This window comes from Anser anser (assembly GCF_964211835.1).
Source record: "Anser anser genome assembly, chromosome: Z".
Lineage (NCBI taxonomy): Eukaryota > Metazoa > Chordata > Aves > Anseriformes > Anatidae > Anser > Anser anser.
This window is the reverse complement of record NC_139723.1, coordinates 83258514-83281849: the sequence shown is the minus strand read 5'-3', so window position 1 is coordinate 83281849 and position 23336 is coordinate 83258514. Positions and strand designations below refer to the sequence as shown.

At 37.8% G+C, this 23336-nt stretch overlaps 1 protein-coding gene and 1 long non-coding RNA gene across 3 annotated transcripts; both read left to right on the top strand.

Moving 5' to 3' along the window:
* Nucleotides 1-4472: 4472 nt before the first annotated feature.
* SYT4 (synaptotagmin 4) lies at nucleotides 4473-13130 on the top strand. Of its 2 annotated transcripts, none has more exons than XM_083817867.1 (4): nucleotides 4473-4974; nucleotides 7773-8587; nucleotides 10096-10216; nucleotides 12419-13130. In XM_083817867.1, the coding sequence occupies exons 1-4, from the start codon at nucleotides 4941-4943 to the stop codon at nucleotides 12724-12726; spliced, it is 1278 nt and encodes a 425-aa protein (XP_083673993.1). In that variant the 5' UTR covers nucleotides 4473-4940; the 3' UTR covers nucleotides 12727-13130. The 2 variants fall into 2 exon arrangements, with proteins under 2 accessions (XP_083673993.1, XP_083673992.1); XM_083817866.1 differs by having other exon boundaries at nucleotides 4524-4974; nucleotides 7773-8581.
* A 4885-nt stretch (nucleotides 13131-18015) lies between these two features.
* On the top strand, nucleotides 18016-23056 carry LOC310889126. The gene is made up of 3 exons (XR_014576390.1): nucleotides 18016-18165; nucleotides 18387-18499; nucleotides 21701-23056. It is a non-coding gene; the product is annotated as an uncharacterized lncRNA (long non-coding RNA).
* Nucleotides 23057-23336: the final 280 nt, after the last annotated feature.

Below are 23336 nucleotides of genomic sequence, written 5' to 3'. Positions count from 1 at the left end.
AGTAATTCAAGCCTTTTAATACCATAACTGCTCTATATTCTCAGCCTAATTCCCTAGTGATACCTTTTTCTTTATTTCATTTATACTTTAACAACTAAAGCTAAGTAAAATGCAAAAGAGATTCCTTATATAAATAAGGTTCTGATTCTGTTTCCAATTTTCAGCACTGTTGGTATCAAATTTTATTATTTTATTTTATTTTATTTTATTTTATTTTATTTTATTTTATTTTATTTTATTTTATTTTATTTTATTTTATTTTATTTTATTTTTATTTTTATTTTTTTTTTGCAAAGGCTCCAGAATAGTTTCAATCCAAGCATACTGGCATTCATGGACATCCAAAGTGTCTGAAATCAGCTGGCTGGTGTATCAGCTAGAGGGTGATTCAGTTCCCTAAATCTTTATATCTATTACCATTTCAGGAATTCTGTGGTATCTGCTGTTTTCACATGGGACTGGCAAGTATGTTCCAGAAAACCTACAGCATTCTTCAACAGAAACTGGGGGGTCATGCTAAAGTATCTCATGTAGCACTGGACATTACTGTGAGTGCAGATGAATTTAGTCTCAGTCCAGGGAGGATCGATGAGTCTGTAAGGCCTAGTAGGCAGCAGGATGAGTCTTTGAGTTATAAATCCTGGTTTATGGGTGTACGTAGCACACAGAGATGTTCCTTTATGCAGCTAAGGAGTGTCAAAGGCTGAGAGATGAGACATGGAGGGCTGCTAACCCCTTTCTACTGTCTTATTGCAAATGGAGGTAGAGCAACTGAAGTGGAAATTAAGCAGAGTGTAACTGCCTAAATCCCTTTGTAGATTGCTCTGAAGTTGTTTCACTTTTAAAGGTGTTGGATGCTCTGCACTTCCCCCAAATCAGGGACCTTCACCTGGATTCTCACTGAGGTTTTATTCTGTAAGTGTAGCTGGAGGGCTTGATTTTCACTGGTGCCGAATAGCATTAATTAATGTCTGTAGTTTGGCACCTGGCAACTACAGAACTCAATCCTAGACACTATTTTTGAAAACGTGTAACTGTCTTTAAGCTCCAGGGAAACATTTCACAGAGATGGAAAAGAGCTGTTTCACCAGCTTCACCTCATACATATAAATCACAGAGTTTTATTTTTAATTTTGTTGGTTGACTCTTTATTGGATATAGTTTAGTATAACTTTTTTTTTTTTTTTTTTTTTTTGAGGGGAGGGTTAGGATTTCCTCACACCCAGTGCAGGGGATATGAGGAAAGATGACAGTTCATTTGCAGGTGGGGGACCCCCTTTTCCAGCCCCATATGCCTGTTTGAGGCCTGTCTGCTTCGGGAAGCGTACAGGCCGCGTCGCTTAGCAACCACCCTCCCTTCCCTCTGCATGGCAGGAGGGTGCGCTGCGCATGCATGAGCACTGGCAATCTGCTTTGCAGGCCACAGAAGGCCCTGTTGTGATACAGCTAGATTATACATAGAGATATTTTGCTGGTGATCAATCCACTGCGACTCAGTGCAGGCAAAATGTCAGGCAGCTCCTTTTAGTGTTCTGTCTCTGAGCTGGAAGCGTGCGGGATCATTGTATTTCATCTGCTGCAAAACTTAAGGGAGTATTACTAGGGCAGTGAGTCCTTAGTGCAATTTTTTACTGAAAAGCTATTTGCAAACTCTATAAAGTTTTGCTGAAGTGTCCATGATGTTTCTCAGAACAGAAAGAAATGTGAAGAATGTACAGTCACAAAAAGGGAGAGTCATTATTGTGTGGGACTGAATTGAAATATAGTCACTTAACTGGTTAAAAAAAAAACACTCAAAGGCTTCACATGATGATTTTTTATCCCTCTGGCCACTTGTCAGAAAAGTACACGATGAAGCAGTGAGGTGGTTGCATACATTTATGTTTGTGGTACCTACATGTGTGTATGCTAGTCATCTGGTGATGGGTCTAAGACGTACACTAGATGGTGCTTGCTCAACACAGGGAGCAAAAAGTGCGTCTGTCTCAGGATGTGTCAGCAACTCAGTGCTCCACCTCCTCCTCAAGTATTTTCTGGGATGTTCATTCTGTTCCATTAAGTGGAGTTGTGAATTAAATATAGAAAGTTCATGAGTGATGTAAAAAGATGGTTATTCGTTATTTCACTGACCAATGCAATGAAGAAATAATTGGCGTATTTGCATATATGTTTATATATGCTTATGTACACACACAGTCTTGGCAGCTCCAAGTTTCTAAAGACAGAAAAGTGGTACTGTGAAACCTTTTCTATAGTGCTTTGTAGAGCTACACGTGCACAGAAATGAGATGAAAGGAAGGGCTCTTTACAATATGTTTGTACAGCACCCAACACTGAAGGGGTTTTAACAAATGTCTAAAACCTAAGAAGTATATATTTTTTTTTGGGGGGGGGGGGGAGGGAGGAGACGTGGGGGAGAGGGTGGAAGGGAGAACATTTATCTTTCCCATGTCAGCAGTTTATTCACAGAGAATAAAAATAAAATAAAATAAAAATCTGAATTCTGACGGAAATGATCTTTGCATGTTTTATAAAGACATATAAATTATATAAAAGCTTTTATATACCTTTAGGACATCTAAGAAACTAAAAGGAAGAAAACCTGAACCAATAATTGTTATACTTTCATGTGGTCCATACATTTGCCTATATCATCAAACGATGTCTCAGATTTCATTCAAAATTATAATAATAACAATCATCATCATCATCTTCACAAGCTATTGACAGTAATTCAATGTCAACATATATGCTCACAATATCCTAGCTCATCTAGGATTAATAACCTAACAAGGTATACCGTATATTTATTATTGGTCTATTGTTCTTAAATTCAAGACACTGGAACAGCTTATAATAGTTTAACAACCCAGTTAAACACATTTAACTCTAAATTCATTTAAGGATCTTGTTTATTTGAGTCATGTCTGGAGGCTTGTATACCTGGAAAGTGGTTTTAAATCAAATATAATTACTTTCAATGGATGCACATTTTGAGCATGGATGAATTTTGGACAGAGAAAGAGAAGTGGATAGCAGGGCTGAAGGGAGGGAGGACTGGCAGGAAAAAGAGAGAAGTTGAGCCAGATGTACTTGGATTGGCGCCAACATCTGAACCCAAACATCCCAGATCAAATTGTGCTGCCAAAACATAACAAAAGCTGAAAAAATAGTTCATTGGACTCCAGGTGTTTGTAAAAAGATCAGTGGTGGGAAACTATTTTCTGTGTTTTATTAAATGGGATTGGATATAAAGAAGGTTGGAGAAGTGGATTTGATTGCTTGTGGAAGTCTTGTGCAGGTGCATACCAAGGCCAAGTTGCTAAAGGTGTAACAGAAGCAAATAAGCATAAACAATATTAGTCCGTGTGTTTCCAGTTCTCAGGACTAGACAGGCATATTCATTCAGCTGTGTTTGGACAATAGCTTGCAATGATTCCTTGGCCTTCCCATTTTTATGTTTCTGAACTTCAAGGAGCTTCACTGGCTTCAGTATGAAGGAAGTATTTGCTTTAAAGGGGGGCAAGACATCCAAGCAGCCCATTGTGGGGCAGGGTCATGCCAGACTATGCTTGCATCTGGATTTTGTTGTTTAGAAAAGCAACTACACCTGTTTCCCATTTATGCAGCAGTTGGTCTCCAAAGTTGTCTGCTACCGTTCTGAATCCAGGAGGAGTCAGATGCCAGGTGCTGGCTTTTGCAGCTCTGTTGCACCAGGATTTAGCTTGGTTTATTTTATGCTGTAGTGGTTCTAGTTACAGGCAGCTCTGCTTTCTCATTCTGTTTCCCTTCAGTCCTCCTGCCTGCCTGCCCCTTCCCTCCCCTCTACATGTTCTTAGTCCAGATTGGTAGACAGACATGTAAATTGGGTAAAATCCAGAAGTATCTCAGTAGAGTCAGCTCTTTCCCAGACAAGCAGGAAGGTCAAGAGGAGAAGAGAAATATATGTGCAAAGTGAGGGCTTAGGGTTTTGTATGGGGGTGGCTAGTGGGGAGAATCAGGGAGGAGGGACAGGGAGAAGGCACGTCAGGAGTTTTCGTGATTCAAATCCAGTAAGTGTATCACGTTAGTCATAGGAGAAAACTGCCTTGCAGTTGGAGCCAAGGTGTCTGGACCATCTGAGCTGGCATCTCCTTCACATTATTATAGCCTGTCCAGCTGATAGATAAATAAGCAGATAAATAGATCTTACCCCAGAAAAACAGACACACCCGTGTATTACACAAGATGCATTGAATCACAGACATTAGCATTCCCCTGTCTGTGTCCGACAGAGGGTGGGAGCTCATATCCTGCAGCAGGGCAGTTAAAATAATCGATGCGTGCATGTTCAATCCGAAGAAAGATGGAAGGGTGGGGGGGGGGGATAGGGGGAGAGAAGGGAGGAAGAGAGGGAGGGTGTGGTGGTTGGGAGGGGGGGATGGGAAGTGGGAAAGGTGCTGATTTCAGCCCTGTAGCGTCAGGATTGCGTCAATTTGGGTTTCAACCACGTCTTCAGTCTCGGAGCGGAGCTACTCAGAAGAGCCAAAACAGGAAGGGGGTTGCAAATCAGTGTGCAAAGGGGAGGACCGAAGCTTCCCCTCCCCCCGCTCCTCCAGCCCCCTCTCATCCTCCTCCTCCACCTTCCCCACCGCTCGTGTCTCCAGGTTTTGTTTTCCGTTTTTTTTTTTATTATTATTATTATTATTATTTATTTATTTTCTTTTTTTAAACCACGTTGGAAAAGCCCGCTGCCCGGGTGGTTTGAGAGACAGGGGGACAGCTTCGGAGCTCTGGGCAGGTCTCTGGACACCGGAGGGGAGGCTCGGGCTCCTCGGCAGAAAGCTCCAGCACCGCGGGCGGAGGCTCCAGCACCGTGGACAGCATCCCCAGAACCGGGGACAGCATCTCCAGCACCGCGGGCAGCATCCCCAGCACCGCGGGCAGCGCACGCCGCCAACATGGCTCCGATCGCGGCCAGCCGCCAGCACTTCGGTAAGCGCATCCCCGTCCCGGCAGAGGGGTTGGGGGTACTGGGGGCTGCTCCCTTCCCCAGGAGTAGAGCATGCAGGCAGGCTCTGCTGAGCCGCCCCAGCGCCTCACCGCACGCGGCGTGTTGGGAGGAACCTGATTTCCCCTAGTTCTGTTCGATTCCAGAAGTTGGGGGAATTTGCTTTCTTGCCCTTCTATCCCTCTCTCTTCTTTGCCCCTGCCCGTTCCCCACAGTAAATCACTGGGGGAGATGGAGAGGTTTGACTGGTTGCATTTTTGGATGATGAAGGTTTGAGGTTGTTTTCTCTGTCTCGGTTAAAGTAGCATGGCTTTGGAGTTAAATGATGTAAATGCATCTTGTGCCACAGAGAAAATCTGTCATTCTTGAAATAATTGTCATTCCTTTTTTCTTGTCATAGAGGAAGACTTGTCAACCTTTAGTTAAAGTGAAATGTAGTCCTGTAAAGAACATTGCTAGGAGGATGAAAGTACAGGATCCCAGTGTTTTTGGCTAAACAGCTCTGTCTTGATTAATCTGTGTTCACTGAGAATAGCAATAATAACAATGAACTTTTCAGTTGTGTCATTTTTACATGTTGAATAACTATGATACTGGAAGTTTCAGAAAAAGTCATAACGTGCACTTATGAAACAGGTAACTAAATAGCTTTACTCAGAAAAGCTGTGAGTAGGAATGTTTCTGAACTCTGCTTTACAAATATTGACTCTAGTCTGGATGTTATTTGCTTTAGCAGTGGTTTAATTGAAGGATCATTCTACCGACTTAAGTGAAGTGACTCCAGATTTGCATCAGATAACTGAAACAATAATTTCTCCCAGGATCAATAAGTGATATTTCCTATTAACACACTGCCTTGAATGCTAACTAACTGATTTAAATTATGAAAACAGCAAGAAATTCATGTTGTAATATAATTAGCTATAAATGTAAAAACAGTTTATTTACCATTCCATCTTCTTTCCTGCCTACCCTACCCACTTGATGTCTCTAACTATGCTTGTGACATCATCCTCATCTAATTACTTATTTAAGTGAGCTAATTAATATTTTAAATACTAAATTGATTCTACCACTGCTTTCAGTAGTTGTAGAATAAAAATATAGCATAATTTTCATTACTATAAAAATTTTAAGTGTCATCTCATGAAAAAGTATTGAAAATGTGAAAATCTTTCTTAAAAGTGATTTAAAGTATTCTAATTAATTTTCAATTACTCCTTGCTTTCTACCTTTATACCATGTACATTTAAATTTCTGCAGCCCAGGGAATTCTTGTAACTCAGAGCCACGTGTTTAACTTGGAAAAAAATAGTTCTTGATTATGTATATATTTTTCAGTTATTTCATTAAATCCTTATGATTAAGTACATAGATTGATACAGCTTGTAGGTAAAGGTGAAGTGGCATGAGCATTGTCAGAAGCAATTAATAGCCAGGCCTGATTCCTTCTGTGCTGGAACATTATGTCCTACTTTGTTGTGTTACTATTGTGTGTTTTTTTTTTTTTGTCTCATTGCACTGAAAAGCGAAGTTACGGTGGTAGCACATCTACTTGTCCAGCTTTTACCTAGATGAACCTGATTTAGTAATTCATACAGGGGGATAGTTTTGCTTTTCTCATTCAGGAGGATCTGCTAATTATTTGTTAGAGGAACCAGAACTGTTACACAATTGCATTTATGCATAAACAATGTCATTCCATTAATATTCTACCAGTTTCCATTGTTGCAGAGAATAAAGATTAAGCTCTTATTGTTATATTGTGGGAGTTTTAAACTCACTTAGTAGGGTTACTTATGGGCAAAATTGGATTTCCAATTAGTTGTGCTCATTTGCCCTTTCGATGCATGCTTGTGAAGGGCTAATGATACTCTATATGTAACTAATGTAGCCACATGACAATTGAGCTTGTAATGCTTGCTCAGTTTTCTCTTCATTCAGTATTTTAGTATAGGATTCATACTAAGCTACAGGAGAATTCTGTTTTTATGTTTTTCTTATATACTCCTTAAAAGTAGTAACCCTTCCTGTAAACTCCCCATGGCTTTGATTCATAATGTTTTAAATTCAAAGGTATCAGTGATACACTTAAGCAATTTTTCAGCTTTGGACTCACATATGAATGCCCAGTGTCACATCCATCTCGATAATACACTTGGAATATAATTATCCTAAATTTTCTTAGTAGTCTTGTTCCAGCAAAATATTGAAAATCCCATTGAAACTGTTGAATATTATAACCTCCTAATATATATATATATATTTTTTTTAAAGAGGTACCTCCAGGCAGTTATGGGATCAGACCATAAGAATGAGTTAATTGAGTGTTCTAGGAAGTGGTGTGAAAAGCAGATGCTGTATCTATAAGTAATACATATTTCAGAATCTGTATTATCTAACCAACAAAGCTACATAAATTCAAAGATGAAAGCTGAACTAGTTTTACTCACTGACATATAAACACAGAAACTACACCTACAGGGATGAGATAGTCGAGCTATTACTTATGATTATTGCTGTTAGGATGAGAACAGTATTTTCCTTCCAGACACCCAATATATGGAAAAATACTAACATAGCAATTGTCTTTGTATGGGACTGCACATTCATGCCTGCAGGTGGCGAGCGATATGTACAATGCAAAGAACTTTCAGTCCATTGACTCCTGCTATTACCATCTCGTATCAGTTTATTTTGCTAAATTCTTACTTTATTAAATATCACACAGAGGCCAAGGCATTGCTGTTTATGTGCTTGTTGTTGTTTATTTAATTTGCAGATGAAATTCCTACAGTGGTTGGGATCTTTAGTGCATTTGGCCTTGTCTTCTCTGTCTCCCTTTTTGCTTGGATCTGCTGCCAGCGCAAATCTTCCAAATCCAATAAGACCCCTCCATATAAGTTTGTCCATGTTCTGAAGGGAGTTGATATTTATCCTGAGAATCTCAACAGTAAGAAGAAGTTTGGAGCAGATGATAAAAGTGAAGCAAAGAACAAATCGGCAATGCCTAAGAATTCTCTCCATCTAGACCTGGAGAAGAGAGATCTAAATGGCAATTTCCCCAAAACAACCTCTAAAACGCAGAGCTCTCCAGACCTTGAAAATGTGTCTCCAAAACACTTTTCAGAAAGGAAGAAAGATTCAGTATCCCCTGATAGTTTAAAGTCCATCACATCCTTGTCATCTGAAGAAAAACAAGACAAGCTAGGAACAATCTTTTTCTCTTTAGAGTACAACTTTGAGAAAAAGGCATTTGTAGTGAACATCAAAGAAGCACGTGGGCTGCCAGCAATGGATGAACAGTCAATGACTTCTGATCCTTACATCAAAATGACAATCCTGCCTGAGAAAAAGCACAAGGTGAAAACCAGAGTGCTGAGAAAAACCTTAGATCCAGCTTTTGATGAGACTTTCACATTCTATGGGATCCCCTACAGCCAAATTCAAGATTTAACACTTCACTTTATGATCTTGAGCTTTGACAGGTTTTCCAGAGATGATGTCATTGGAGAAGTCCTCATCCCCCTTGCAGGAATTGAATTGTCAGAAGGAAGGATGCTAATGGACAGAGAGATCATCAAAAGAAATGTTAGGGTAACATATTTCTTATTTAAAATTTAGAAGTGTTGTACTAGTTTTAGCTATGATTCTTGTGCTGGTAGCATATTGGAAAGAGAAGGGTACAAGTTTACTATGTGAGCTCTTGAGATGTTTCCATAGTGGCAGCATAAGGAAGTAGCTATACAAAGGAAATAAAAGAACATTATAGGAAAGAATGCAAAGATTTATACATGATTATAATAATAATAATAATAATAATAATAATAATTATTATTATTATTATATTCCTCTTTTCTGTTTGAAATCATGTTTTCTCGAGGTTTTATTGAAATCAATGCAAATCTTTCACTTCATCTCTAGGGGCTGATAAGCAAGTTCTTAAAGAATACTGGTAGTCTTTATTGAGGGAACTGGAACCTCTTTGAGACTCTACTAGTGGTGCAGTAGCATGTTCTTTCACTTCAGTGCTGTTACTACCTTTTCTCTCAGAACAAACATGGCAGAGGCTGTAGCACTTCTAAGGACTATAAGATATGAGGGAGATGCCAAAGCCTCACTGAAGTCAATGCCAAAGCATATTAGCTTCGCTAGGCTAAAAATATGTAATAAAATTTTTTCTCATTTCAGAATGTAAAGACCACAATCATAGCTGAACCACAGAAATGCACATGCCTCACACACACGTCTTTTAACCTTTGCTAAGGAAGTGGACTGTATATTGACTTTCAATCTGATTGTTTTCAAAGAGCAAGCATGCTGACAAATTAAGTAAATGTCTCCCAGACAACATACCTTTAACTAATATTATTTTGCAATTCTATCACTATATTACAACTGTAACTATGCCACTGGTATTTTGTTGATAACTTACTAGGTTTTCTGGAATATAAGGTAATCTTTTTTTTGTTTCCCTTGACTTTTGGTGAACTAAATTACTCCTGCAAATTCAAATCTAATAATAATAGAGAAAGTATTTGATCTCATCTTTATTCCATTTATATTATTTTAGAAAGTGTCAGGGATTTCACTATTTGTTGTTTTCACTAATTGTTTTTGAATAGCTAATGGCTAAAAAGATCTACTGACGATTTTCTTGTGAATTACCTTTATTCATTTTTTATCAACACAGCTTTCACAGAAGTTTGTTGTTCTTAAGGTGTTTTTCTTTCACTGAGACTTCCCCTGCACGTCCCCCCCCCTCTCCCCCCATGTAGGATTCCATTTATTATCTGTGAATATAATGATGCCACGTCAACCCATATTTTCATTTAGTTATTTATTTACTTATTTACTTTGTTCAGTGTAATAGTCAATGATGAGAAGAGTTATGTAACTGTAGTACAGGGAAATTATATTTGCTAGGCAAAGCAGCATAGCTCCATAAATTATATACTTTTACACCAGTCTGAGATGCACAGTAATTTGACATTTGAGGAATCTTATTAGCTCTACTTTCAAGTGTTGTCAATATAATTGCTCCTAAATAATCTTTTTTTTTTTCTCTTTCTTTTTTTTTTTTTTTTCCCCTTTCATTTCCTCAGAAATCATCTGGGCGTGGAGAATTACTGATCTCTCTCTGTTATCAGTCTACAACAAACACGCTAACTGTTGTTGTTTTAAAAGCCAGGCATCTACCTAAGTCTGATGTGTCAGGATTATCAGGTAATGGTTTTACTAATGAATAAGCCCAAAGTATGTACAATAAACAGAAGACAGTTGAAATGTGACATTTCAAAGATTAAAAATAGCCCAGAAAAGCAGAAGTGCTGTAAGCATTATTTGTAGTCTATTAATTTCATTCATATCTAGGTGAATGCTTTATTTTGCAGAGTATATATTTTAAAATTTTGTTCTTCAAACACACTAGAAAAAAAGATGACATCTGTTAGCACTGGAAGCCATTGAGTGTTGTCATTGTCTTGAACAGAATCCTTCTGCCATAAGTATGGGATGTTGTTTGCAGATACTAAAAGCTTTTATTTATGACAAAAGATCAGTTTACTTACGATGATCAATATTGAGTGAGATCCTCATAGGGTATATTATGGTATATTTCAGCTTAGCATCCAAAAAGGCAACCAGTTACATCAGTCCTGAATTTGGCCTACTGAGCATTAACATTTATTTGACAAGGTGAAAAGGTGAACTATCCCACTGCTTGGGGTACACTAAAGCTTTTGCAGTCCCTTTTCATGGTCTTGTGCCATTTTGCACTCAGTGAAACTTTTTTTGAAGTCAATACTAGAATTGCATTTAGATGCATGTTAATGCTAGATAACAATATAATAAAATTTAAAATGCAATATACTAACCACCTGAGAATAAGACAAATACACAAGAAGAAGAGTACACAGCAGAGGACTACACAAAGTGTAGCACATCTGCTATTGATTTTCTGTAAGACTTAACTATTTCAACACACAGGATTTTCTCAAAGGAAGAAAAAAGTAGTTTTTGCAACCACTGAATCATAGTTACTACAGCCAATAATACAGTCTTTCTACTTCTCACACCAAGAAATATTGGTGCTGAGGTCTCCTAGTAGTCTTAATAAAATCAAGAGGAACATTCCAGCCTTATCTATTAGCCAGAAATAACAGCCAGAAATGGTCATTTAAAAAGAAATGAACAATGGCATGAATGCTCTGATGGATACCGATTTTGATATTTTTAGTGTTTGTGTCGCATATTCTCATTCCAAAGCTAATGAACATTTTAATTATATAAAGCCAATTTTTAAAATGTTTATTATGATGATAGACTATGAAAGTGAAGATGTATTCTATCATACCTTACTCCTGTCAAACCATTGTCAATCCAAGGAACCAAAAAATTTTTCATTATCTGACCATTTCAGTCTGATAGCTTTGGCATAAAATTTCTAAATATGAGTCATAAACTACTTCGCTTGATAGAAGGGGATTAGCATTGCATCTCTGCACCATGAGAATTTGGAAACAGGTACATATTTGCACTGAAGTACGTGTAAATATAAATGCAAAATAAATGTACTTGAAAGGGATGATTTCTAAAGTGTTCCTTAGAATTTCTCTGAAGAAGAATTATAGCCACTGTTGAAGACAACAGTGAAGGAATCTTGCAGTAGTTGAAAATTTCCAAGGAATGTGCACTCAAAGTTGTTTAACAGAGCTAAAATATGGATATTTTCTCTTCCCTTTTTCAATAGTACAGTACAGACATAAAGTCAAGTACATATCCTATCAAGAAATGTAGCCATACATTTAAAGATTAATGTTAAATTTGTTCAATAAAAGTTGGTGGAGAAATTTAATCAAGCTAATTGACTTTAAAAAAACATGCAACTGAAATGAATCGCATCCATTCTCTCAGCATGGGATTATTCTCTTGGTTTTGAGGCTTTGCTTTCCATGAGTCATATTAACACTAATGATTATCCCCTACTTGTAAAATGTGTGAAAAGCAGATTTCTGTTACATGTAAATATATAGTGACATATATTTGTCAGAATTCATTACAATTTTATGTTCTTTCAGACCAGTTTTAGATGCAGTACAGATGTAAACATGAGGGTTAACAGACTACAGGGCAGGATTTATCTCATGGAGGAGACACCAGCATTTGGTTAGATGAATCATGCCCTAAACTACTGACTGTCTTGATTACATATTTGGTGACCATAAAAGGAGTTTAAAGAGACTAATTCAGAAGCAAACACACACACACAAAAATGAATGAGACAAATCATCTTCAGTAATTTGAAACTAGCCCTTACTGGGACGTAATTCTGTTGGTATATTACAAAGTTTACCATCCATCAACTAGATCAAGGAATTTCTAAATGACAGTCCAATAACTTACCTGTGTTCTTTGTTTTCATTGCAGATCCTTATGTCAAAGTGAACCTGTACCATGCTAAGAAAAGAATTTCTAAAAAGAAAACCCATGTGAAGAAGTGTACCCCCAATGCAGTGTTCAACGAATTGTTTGTCTTTGACATTCCTTGTGAGGGCCTTGATGATATCAGCATTGAATTTTTGGTTTTAGATTCAGATAGAGGGTCAAGAAATGAGGTCATTGGCCGGTTAACCTTGGGATCTTCAGCAGAAGGTACAGGTGGAGAGCACTGGAAGGAAATTTGTGAATATCCTAGGAGACAAATTGCCAAATGGCATATGTTGTGTGATGGTTAGCAGCTCAAAGAGGGGTTGGAACTTGAAAAACTATATATATTTCCATAGGTAAGGAGCAGTTTTCTTTCTTTGCTATGTATAATTACAGGCTTGTAACTACAAGACTATTTTTTTTTTTTTTTTTTTTTTTTTTTGGTGAGGGTAGGGGAGTAAAAACTGGATTGAATTATCAAAATAGAAGGTAACTAATTTTTCACAGTAAATAAAGGAATTTCTATTTCATTAGGCTTTAACTTAATTTGATTAAATTTATATTCTTCTGTAGTTTACATAGCCTAAAACTTCTGAAGCAGTATAAACTTCAATAAGGACTATGTTTTACCAAAAAAAAAAAAAAAAGTCACTGGAAACATTATTAGTACTGTTATACAGAAGAAGATAACCTCATTAAAATATATTGCTAGTTCCAAGAACACCAAAAAGATGGTGGCTTATTGTGGGAAGGGATTGAGTCTATAAAAGCAATGGGGAATGAGGGTGAGTAGGAGGGGCATTCCTTCTGCCCCTCTATCATAAACCTTCTTTTATGAAAATTCAATCATTATTTGTAAGTTTTGGTTACTTATACTTTGATCATCCCAAAGACTGAAGAAATTTTCAGCAATTTGCTTTACATATCACATCATGTGCAACTAGTTGTTTTATGTGTGGAAATACTCTATAATTATTTACACTTGGATTTTTTAAAATGTATATATATAACCTGTTTTGTTACAGTGACCGAAACAGATACATTCTACAAATTGTTGAGTAAGTTAACGTACATTGTCTTGTCAAAAGGGCTCCTTTACGGGTGACTGTACGTGTTACAGTAAAGTTAAAATTTGGGATTAAGCACGGCTTGCATACTTTCTCCTCTAGTAAGGATTACACCTTTAGTATTTCATGCCAAGAGAAAGCACTGAAAATGAGATGTGGAAACACAGAGGACACTACCGTCACTGACCTTTCACAATTTATATTTCAAGCCGTTCCGTAATCTTAAAAAAAAAAAAAAAATCATTTTGATTGTTTCATTAAATTAAAAACAAAGAAAATTGTGAGACAGAGTACAAAACCTTTTTCAGCTGTTTAGCTTCCTGAGCTGTGAGTTATATCACTACAGTCAATAAGAATACTCACAAAATACAAAGTTCAATGCGTTTTTGAACTTTTGCAGGACAGGAAAAAAAACTGTCATTATAATTTATACAATATTATGTTAGACATACTACTTGAAAAGTGCATTTCAGTTAGCTGATATGCATTAATGTCCATTACTGATTGTACTGAAAATTGGTGGTGGTAAGAAAAGTTTTATAATTTCATGCTAGTGTGACGTGTGTATGCTTAAACTTAAGTTGTGCCAGCCTAGGGGGATATAAAGTGTCAAAACCCAAGTATATAAACAGAGCATTTAGGCCTGTGATATTTACTCTTGGTCACACTTCATGCATTTTTAGGCTGTCAGAACTATAGCACAACTATAAGATTACTTCCTAAAGTTTGTACACTGATTTCTGATACAGAAGTTTGCAAATACTACTCCTATGTCATTTTTAATTACAATAATATATAAAGAAGAATATGGTGATGTTAGTTGTTAACTGAAGAATGGTTTAAAAAGTGGAAAATGGTTTTCAGTATTTTTGCATATGTCATTTTGTCACATGTAATTCCACTAAAGTCAATGAAACTATTTGGGAATCAAGGTATTGCTCAATGTGAGTAAAGATAACAGAATGGGCATGCCAGGAAAAAAAAAAAATCTTCTAGATGTTCAGTTACTCTCATTAAACAATGGATGCAGGTCTTATTCAAAACTGTTGGGGATTTGTTGATTTTTCCCTGTTCCCATATGGCCAATTTATGTTTGCAGTAAAGGACACTGAAATATGAAATATGCAAGTAGAGAAATAGTACTGGAAGAATTCTATTGAGGCTCTTTCAGGTTTTGTGTCAGTAATTTCTCCAGTTTTTGAGAATGTGTTTGATATAACAGTGTTTATAAAGTTCTGTAAAAATTCATTTTCAAAATAACATAAACATGCTTTTTATGATAACGCTCAATGTAAAAAAATGCGTATTGTATGTATAAAGGACAGGAATCTTTTTTGCTTATTTCTTTAGAAAGCTGATTAACTGCTCAAGGGCTAGAGTTTTCCAACGCAATTATATCAAGTAGATACGATTCAAATACACTAGGTCAAGGAAAAGATGCCCACAGGCTTCGGTGGTGTTTGAAGTGGAATCACGGAGGAAAACTCTTCTTGTGAGACAACCCAGCACAATGGGACCATAGGCAGGGGAGACACTCTTTGATTTAATATTGTCTGGGAGAGTTTAATGCAGTACCATGCGGCCAGAATTGTTACTATTTCTAGTAAGGACAGAATTTCATAATGAAAGTGATTGCACCAACTAGAGTGGGATCTCCTGCAATTAAAAAAAAAAAAAAAAAAAAAGGAGGTTTTGTACATTGGCCCAGAAAGAAAACATTATCTCTAAAAATCAGATGACAGGTATCATCTGTCTCCAATGGACACAAATTCTGACATCAGGATTAAAAAAGTCCACCCTTTAATGATGGGCTATGACCATTGTTCACTTTGCATCTAACACGTTGTCATCAAAATTGTTTAAAAGCTAATATAGCAGCCTGAGGGTTAATATTTGTACCAGCTAAATGGCAGTTATTGATGGGGGTAGAGGGTAGGAATGGGAAAGGGAAGCAAATAAATTTTTATTAAATTGAAAAAAATGTAAATAGTGGTGGTTTTGTTTTGTTTTGCTTTTTTTTTTTTTTTTTCATTTAAAGCAATGTTTAGCTTGGAAAGTTGAGTAAAGAAGACTTGTAACACATCTGTAAACCAGACAAGGCAGGAGCAAATGTAGACCTGTCTCTAGATGAGAAATTCTGCTGTTTTATAAAGTATTCAATTCTCATTGTGAATATCTTGAACACTGTTAACGATACTGTATTGTATTAAACATGTAAAAAATGATGTTTGTCTAAGTAGTTTACAAAAACAATAACTCCTTGAATGGGAGGCTATCCATGTCTGAAATCTGTCGTAACTAAATACCTGATTTGTTATGGTGTTGTAACTTAATAGAAGCTGTTCGAGAGGAAGCATGGTGTATGAGATTTTGTAAGTTATTTGTGCTGGTTCTGTATGTTGTGCCATGTGTGTAAGACAAGAATAAACTACTGCTTTTGTTCATCCCATCCCAAAACAATTATCCCACGAATGTATCTTTTCCAGAGACTTCTGCTATTGTTTGTGCTCACAATCTACTCTATCATGCTTCTGTCAAAAAAAAAAAAAAAAAGACCTAAAAAATCTTCCTCTTCTCATAGAGGTGGATCAGAGTTACTTTGCCAAATATTACCCAGGCTTATCACATGTTCTTTATTCCTAGATTCTTGGTGTATGCTTACGTTTGTCTTGAATTTTACTATATACTCAGGCTAGAACTTGAGATATTGCCCATGTTGGAAAATCTGAGTCCTACAAAATGAGGATGAATTCTAGAATATCAGGTGAAAGAAGTAAAATGCAAGTCATTGACTGTTGGAGTCCTGATGACATTCCATTTTGTCTTCCAGAAGCAAAAATGATTCCTTGGACAATCATGCTGTAACACCCTTACTTCCTTTGTAGTTATGTCAGGCACTTTCTCATCAGATGAGATGGATAGAGAACACATTCCTTCAAATGTTATGTACAAATGCAAATTCGTTGCTGTCACCTCTAAGGTTATTAGGGTATTTTACCAACACAAGCCTAAATCAAAGAAAGGGAAGGGAAGGTGGTTGCACATGGGATACACGTTGCCATTTAGTGACTTCTAGTGTAAACCTACAACCGTTTGCCTGGAATGGATCCCTGATCCTTGTCACATAAATTGATGTGTGAAAAATATGACAGGATCCACTGTCAAACAAATGACACAGAACATCTTCTATGGATATAAGCTGCCAAAATCTCCCTGCCAAATCTCGTGTCCCCAAGGGAAAGGTATCAAGTCTGAAAGACTGCTCTCTTCTTTTCTGTGCAGCACTTTTTTTTTTCTTTCTTTTTTTTTTTTTTTCTTCTCTGTATTGTGCAGTTCTCCTCAAACAATGGTGATTCATGAGTCATACTTCAGACCTTTTCTTCAGGACACATGGAGAACATCTATAGCTTTCTTTGACTACAACACTGTTGAGCCTCAGGGAGAGTCTCAAGGCTACTGTCCTGATTGCTATTTGTTTCTCAACTTGTTGCAACGGACAAGTCCTATGAGGCCTCAAGAGGGACCTTACAGATGCCCTCCCCTTTGCAGTAGGTCTGATTCCTAAAGTATAACACTATTCCATAAGCCCCTTGTATTTACACAGCATCATGGATAGCAACATGCTGCACACACAGTAGCAATGCATAACAGCATGAACAATACTTCTTTTCCTCAAAAAAAGACTCATATATGTTCCGTTTAAGCTGCTACCTTTCAACCTCTGCCCTTTGCGTCGTAAGGTCTGAAGCTGCTGAACAGGCCAAGGTGCTCTTACAACTGCTATGACTAGTTTTGCTCTGTCGGTAACTCCTGAGCAACAATCTTTATTCAAGAAGTTCTTCTCAATTCTCATAGGCATTTCCTTAGTATCTTTTACCTTCTATCACTAATTAGCAGCTGCAACATGACTTCGGGCCCAGAGGCTTTGAAGCACTAATTATAGGTACAGCATTGCAGCACCTTTTAGTTCAGAAGTAAGAATGGAAGACAAGAAGTCGGAGGAGTTAGTCTCTTTGCTATACTATTGTTATGTTTATCTTACACTACTTTGGCTATTGTGTATTTAAAGTACTTCATACTTAACCAGGGAATGGCTGGTCATAGAAGCAAAAGCTGTGCTTATACCACCAGTGACACAATCAGGCGTTGCCCTATCTGAGTCCACTTCTGCTTGAGCCTTCACCGTGCAGCAGCAGGCCTGAGGAGACACCATGTAGACCGCTTACCTTACCCCTACCCCCCCACACTCTGCAGTCACCCTGATAAACTCTGGGTTACAGCAGCACATGTGGAAGAGCTGTAATAGTTCAAGACCTGGACAAGCCCTAGCACCATCCTGGAGCCCGGCCTTAAAGCAAGCACCAAACCTCCCAGGGAATAAGGGCAGGGGAGCAGATTAGGCCCCCATCCCCAGAAGAAACTCATCTTCAATAATTATCACAGTCTTCCTCGATGCAGACACAAGGTTTAAGCACAGCTGGCTCCAATAATCCAGTGGCTGTCAGTGACAAGAGCACTATATTTGCTCTGAAGTCAAAGGTGGGAGTGTGTTTGCTTCCCCCTGTTGCCAAGTTATGCAGCTTTTTCTTTCTGAGAGCTGCCCTCCTCCAACTGCCAGATGGGCAGTAGCAGTCCCAGACCCCACAGCTAGAGCTCTGTCTGGGTCTCCAACATGCCAAGGTAAGTAACACAGATCAGTGTTGCAAAGTCTTTGGCACACTGACACCACTGCTATGCGATCTCTGTCCCTGGGGTGCACTGCTGCCTGCCCTTGCTGTGCTGTGCTGCTGTGGCAGTTGCAGTAGTGGAGATCCCAGGTACTGCCAGGTGGTTTGAGTTCATAAACCACCTCTTGTAGAGAGCAGAGAGCTGCCTTGCTGAGCTGTGGGGTCTTTCTATAGGAGTCCTAGAGTGAGATGCCACTGAAGAACAGGCTGGGCCTGCCTGGAAATCCTGTTTCCTTTTGTCCTCAGGAAGGAAGCTTCATCCATAATTCAGTGCTGTTCCTCTTTAGGTAATCTCTCAAGTGAGCGCTTTTAAGTGACTGAGCAGTTAGAGGGTGTTGTCTTCTAGTGGACAATGCAGCACAGAGTTTGGTTTGAAGTGAGATGTGCAGGAATGTAAGGTCCCCCTGGGTGACCGGTAAGGACATTGATACTGCAGGCAGCTTCCAGGGGTCTGTGGCTGTGCACAGGGCTAAGGGTGCTCTCCATAGCAGCTCTGAGGCATGGCAGTCTGGATTTTCATTTAATTTGCAGGAATACGTTAGAATAGTGTTTCTCATATAAATGAATGTTGCAGAAAGATCCATTTTTTTTTTCTCCACATAAGAAATACTGCCTTATGAAAGTCTGATTCTAATGAAAACATTGAATATAGGAGAAAAAAAAAAGGCATGAAGTCCATGTTGCAGAAGGTCAAAATGCACAAGAGGCATGTAAGACCACTGTCTCTTGAATCTTTTGAAATTTCTAGAGAAGCAGCATGATATTTAAAATTTATTAATACTATGGCTGTTAGTGGTTTTTTTATTTATTTTTTCCTAACCAACCAAGGGTACTCTATGATGACAGCAAGATTTAATTTAGTCTTGAAGACAGCCACAGAGATAACTATATATTTTCTCTGACAGTTGCTGTAAATATTTTACATGGCTCTGAAAACATATCTGGTTTTAAGGAAACAAGTGTGAAGTGTTTCAGAGAATCAGCAGCAATATTGATTACGTTTCAGTAATACCCTCCAAATGAGATTGCCTTTAGGATGGTATGAATGAAAGTTTCTAGTTGGTTACTAACAGATGGATGGGGAAACCTCCCTCTGTATCTGAGGTGCGTGTTTATGTAGAATTGTAGGACAAATAAACAGTATTCTAGCCTCAATTTTCCTTTCAGTAGCATAAGATAAAGCTTAACAACATCAATAGTAGCTACTAACTTCTGTTATGAGTTATTATTTTCCCCTGTTCTCCAGGGTAGTAATGCTGCTCTGGGGACTGTATTTTCTTTAGATAAATCCCTCAAAGCTGTATGCTGCGATGGATATATATGGAGAAGAAAATGGATGTGAATCACAAATAGGCATATAACAATAGAGAATTATCCCAGGCTAAAATCAGAAGTGATATTTAGCAGCAGTAAAAGTTAGAGATAAGTAAATGAGTGTGAAGAAAGTGCACATGAGTAAAATGTTGTCAGCAGAGGTAGAAGTGTGGTATGACTTCAGATTAAGAAAAAAAATATATATATATATAAAAATATATATATATATAGCCTGCATTTGCAGATTTCTTTTGGTTGTTTTTCCCCTTGGTGCAAACAATACACCTTATTTTAGAATGCTTTGAGTCACATTGGTCAATGGACATTTATTCCAACACTAATGAAGTTTTACTTTGTGTAATGGGTTCTAAATTTGCTTTGAACAAAGGCCGTGAGGGTTAAGTGTGCTCTCTTATGTCCCTGAAGGACTGTTGAGGCTTCACTGTTAGCAAGTGACTGGGACAAGGCTGATGCTGTAAGGTCTGGCCTGATTTGAGGACCCTGGCATGCTCTGTTCATTCATCTCAAGTGCTCCCCTGCTATCCAGGGAAAGCAGCTTTTGCTCCTGGGCAGGAGGACCGGGAAAGGAAAGCTTAACCTTGGGTATGATCAGAATGACTGTTTTGTTTTTTTGCTGTGCTCCAGGCTTTGTGAGTAAGTACAGAGCTACCAGGCAACCTGTGTAATGTAACTCACATACTTTTTTTCCTGCTTGTCAGCCCTCATTTTTTGCTGCCGTGGTACCTCCTTGTCTTTGCCTTGAGCTTTGCCCAGCCAGCCAACCTACCTCTATTATTCTCCTTGCCTCCATCCTCACTTAGAGTCAGTTTTGCTATATCCATACCCAAATTTGAAATTTCTGGTGCCGTTACCTAGGTAACCTCATCCTCACATACTTTTACTGATACCTGTTCTCAGAAACTCTGGCTCTGCGAAGCTTGGCTCCCACAAAGGTCCCCAGTGCTTCCCTCCAATTGTATGTGAAATTTAGCCATTTCTGACTCCCTCTTGACCACTTGAGAGATCCCTCCCTCCCTCCCTATCTGCAGCTTTTTCTTCACTCCTTACAATGTTGGTCATGTTCAGCAATTTCTTATGTCATGTCCAGTAGCATTTCTGTTCAGTTAGCTAAACCTCAGGCTGAGGTTCAACCAACCTCTGGCTATTTTCTTTTCTAACAAAAGCAGAGGAGGCTTCACAGCCTCTCTGGGCAAAGAGTAGTAGTAGGTGCCTTATGAAGCTGAAAGGTAAATGGAGAGGCATTTACATAAAGCTATGGTATCTATTAACACCACATTTAAATGGCTATAACTTTCTCTGTTGAATCTTTCAAAGATAGCCCTTGTTGAATGCTGTTTATTATGTTATTCCTAATTTGGAGGAACTGTTACCATACAGTTAATGCATAAAATATACAATGAACAAATACAGTACTTTAACATACTCGGCAGCAAACTTGTGCTTTATCCCTGTCTCCCTAAAGCCAACATTACAAAGCCAGAGATCGATATACAAATGATCCTTCAATACTCAGTGGAAAATCCTGGTCCATGTGCAACTCTGAAATTTCACAGTAAAAGTTCATCCATCTCTGATTAAAACTATAAAAATGCAATTAAGTTAAAAGCAAGCTTATGCCAAATTTCAGGGTAAGGTAACTTGAAGTGGCCAAATGACTGTCTCTTGGATAATGATATCAAAATATTCCTTATGGAGAAGTAATATATTACCTATCAGCTTCATTGTGAGTGGAGAATTTTAATCTATATTTCTTAATATTCACCTTTATTCAGGATAGAAAAATCTTGTTACTAAGCATGTCTGATCACTGGACCTGCCTATCTGTCCCAAGGGGGTGTGTTCACAGCCCATGGAGGCAAGCTTGACATGGCATTCTAACAAAGGCAGTCTTCTGAGTGGGAAAAGGTGGCTACCAAAATTATGTGGAGCTCAGAAAATGTGTTATAGGGATGGAAACTCTACTGTGATTTTTTTTTCTTGTTTAGAAGTCTAAGATAGTTTCAAAAGGAAACAGTTTTCATAGACTTTTTAGATGGAGTTATTTAGATCTAAATTAAATAAGGGAAGTCTGTTTTTTAGTCTATATTATATTAATTGAATGGCATTTGAGATGAATCGTGCTGGCATAAGTTGTTACTCTGACTCTGTTTCAGGTAAATATCCTGTCTTTGAGATCACTGGGTACTTAGAGATGCATCACCTTTCTACTTGTGCTTTGCTTGATAACCAGCTCTGGACCTATGCAAAACTTTCCCAACAATTCCCCGAGGAGGAACACAAAAGCCCATATCTCACCTTCAAGCAGAGAGTTGGACTGAGGCCATCTCCAGCTCAGAAAAGTGCTTTTTTCTTACCCTCTTTAAACCTTATAAGAAGTAGAATAGGCATGAATTGTTGCAGAAAAGGAATAGTCTGAAGATTTGGGCTATGAAAACAGTTCAATTCACACCAAAGTGTAAGAAGTTCTTAAAGTACTTAGTTTAGAATGGAGTATAAAAAGAAGATTATATTGATGTTTGTCACTCTGTTCTTTAGCAACCAGAATAACAAAAGCATCAATATGATCTTGAGTTTCTACGGTACATAACTGAGTATGTTATCTTCTGAAGTTAATGGTGGCATAAAGAGGTTGGTATAAATGTCGAAGTGTAAATTAACAGGAGGTGTGTTTCCTGGCTCAAGAGCAATATTGATCACAAGTATCCTTTTCTGTTTACATCTGTGTGTGTGCAGAACCTCAGGGCAAAGAGCACAAACCTGCTGGTGACTGAATCCCTGTGTTCACGTGTGTGTAGTATGCATGCTTCTGATCAGTTTATTCTGACAACAACTGACTGCTTTCATAAAGGATGATGCGTCAGTCTGCTCTCAGTTGGAAGGTGTCAGTGCTATGTATTTCTGAGTGATCATAAAGCTTAACTGAAAAAAACACGAACCCATATGTACATGAGTGTTTTTAAGAATTACTATGAAAGTGATCAGGCTTGAACTCATGCTTGCCTGGTGGTTTTTGCCTTCTCATTGGTAAGATTGTGATGTAGAAAAACAAGAGTTACGGTATCCAGAGCTAAGAAATATTTGTGAAAAGATTATACTGTCAGCCATCATCAATTATTAGGATTAAAACTTGATGCAAAAAATAATGCCTGTCCTAGAATCCCCTTGCTGATATCTTTGTTATATATAAATGGTGCTGCAAAAATGTCATTCATCCACGGGCACTTAACTGAATTTGCTCTTTGTCTAAATCTACAATATATAGTATATATAAACCTTTATAAACCAGACAATGCTCAAGAGAATCCTCTCTGAAATATAGTCCATAAAATTGATATGAAACAGGAATAAAAGCAATGCAACTAAAATATTTACCGTAAGTCATTAGGCCTATAATACCATTTTTTTTTATTGTGAAATGCTGAAACTGGCTTATAGTAATGAATGAAAGAATTATGGTAAGGTATATAATGTTCATGTCACTTTTATTCAATGCAATAAATTTAAATGAAATATACACTATCTGAATTGGTGTTTGCTATCTGAGCTTAAAAGAAACATGGTTTCCTATAATCCTCATGCTATATTGCTCCATTGTGCTTCCTTCTCATCACTTTTTCTACCCTTTTGATCAAAAGTATCTTGCACAGATTCTGGAGCCCTGCTGGTCAGCCTAAATTCCTAATTCCTTTCTGGATCAGGATGCAGGAATTGCTCTAAACCCCAGAAATCTTGATGAAAGAAAGTTCCCTCAAGTAGCTGTGTAGATGTCAGACTGCACATGGAGTTATT

Excerpts from the sequence above, each read along its gene's own strand:
- SYT4 (XM_083817867.1), top strand. The coding sequence starts at position 4,941 with ATGGCTCCGATCGCGGCCAGCCGCCAGCACTTCG. Across the intron at positions 4,975-7,772 it reads GGCCAGCCGCCAGCACTTCG|ATGAAATTCCTACAGTGGTT; the intron begins GTAAGCGCATCC and ends TTTAATTTGCAG. Across the intron at positions 10,217-12,418 it reads TGATGTGTCAGGATTATCAG|ATCCTTATGTCAAAGTGAAC; the intron begins GTAATGGTTTTA and ends TTTTCATTGCAG.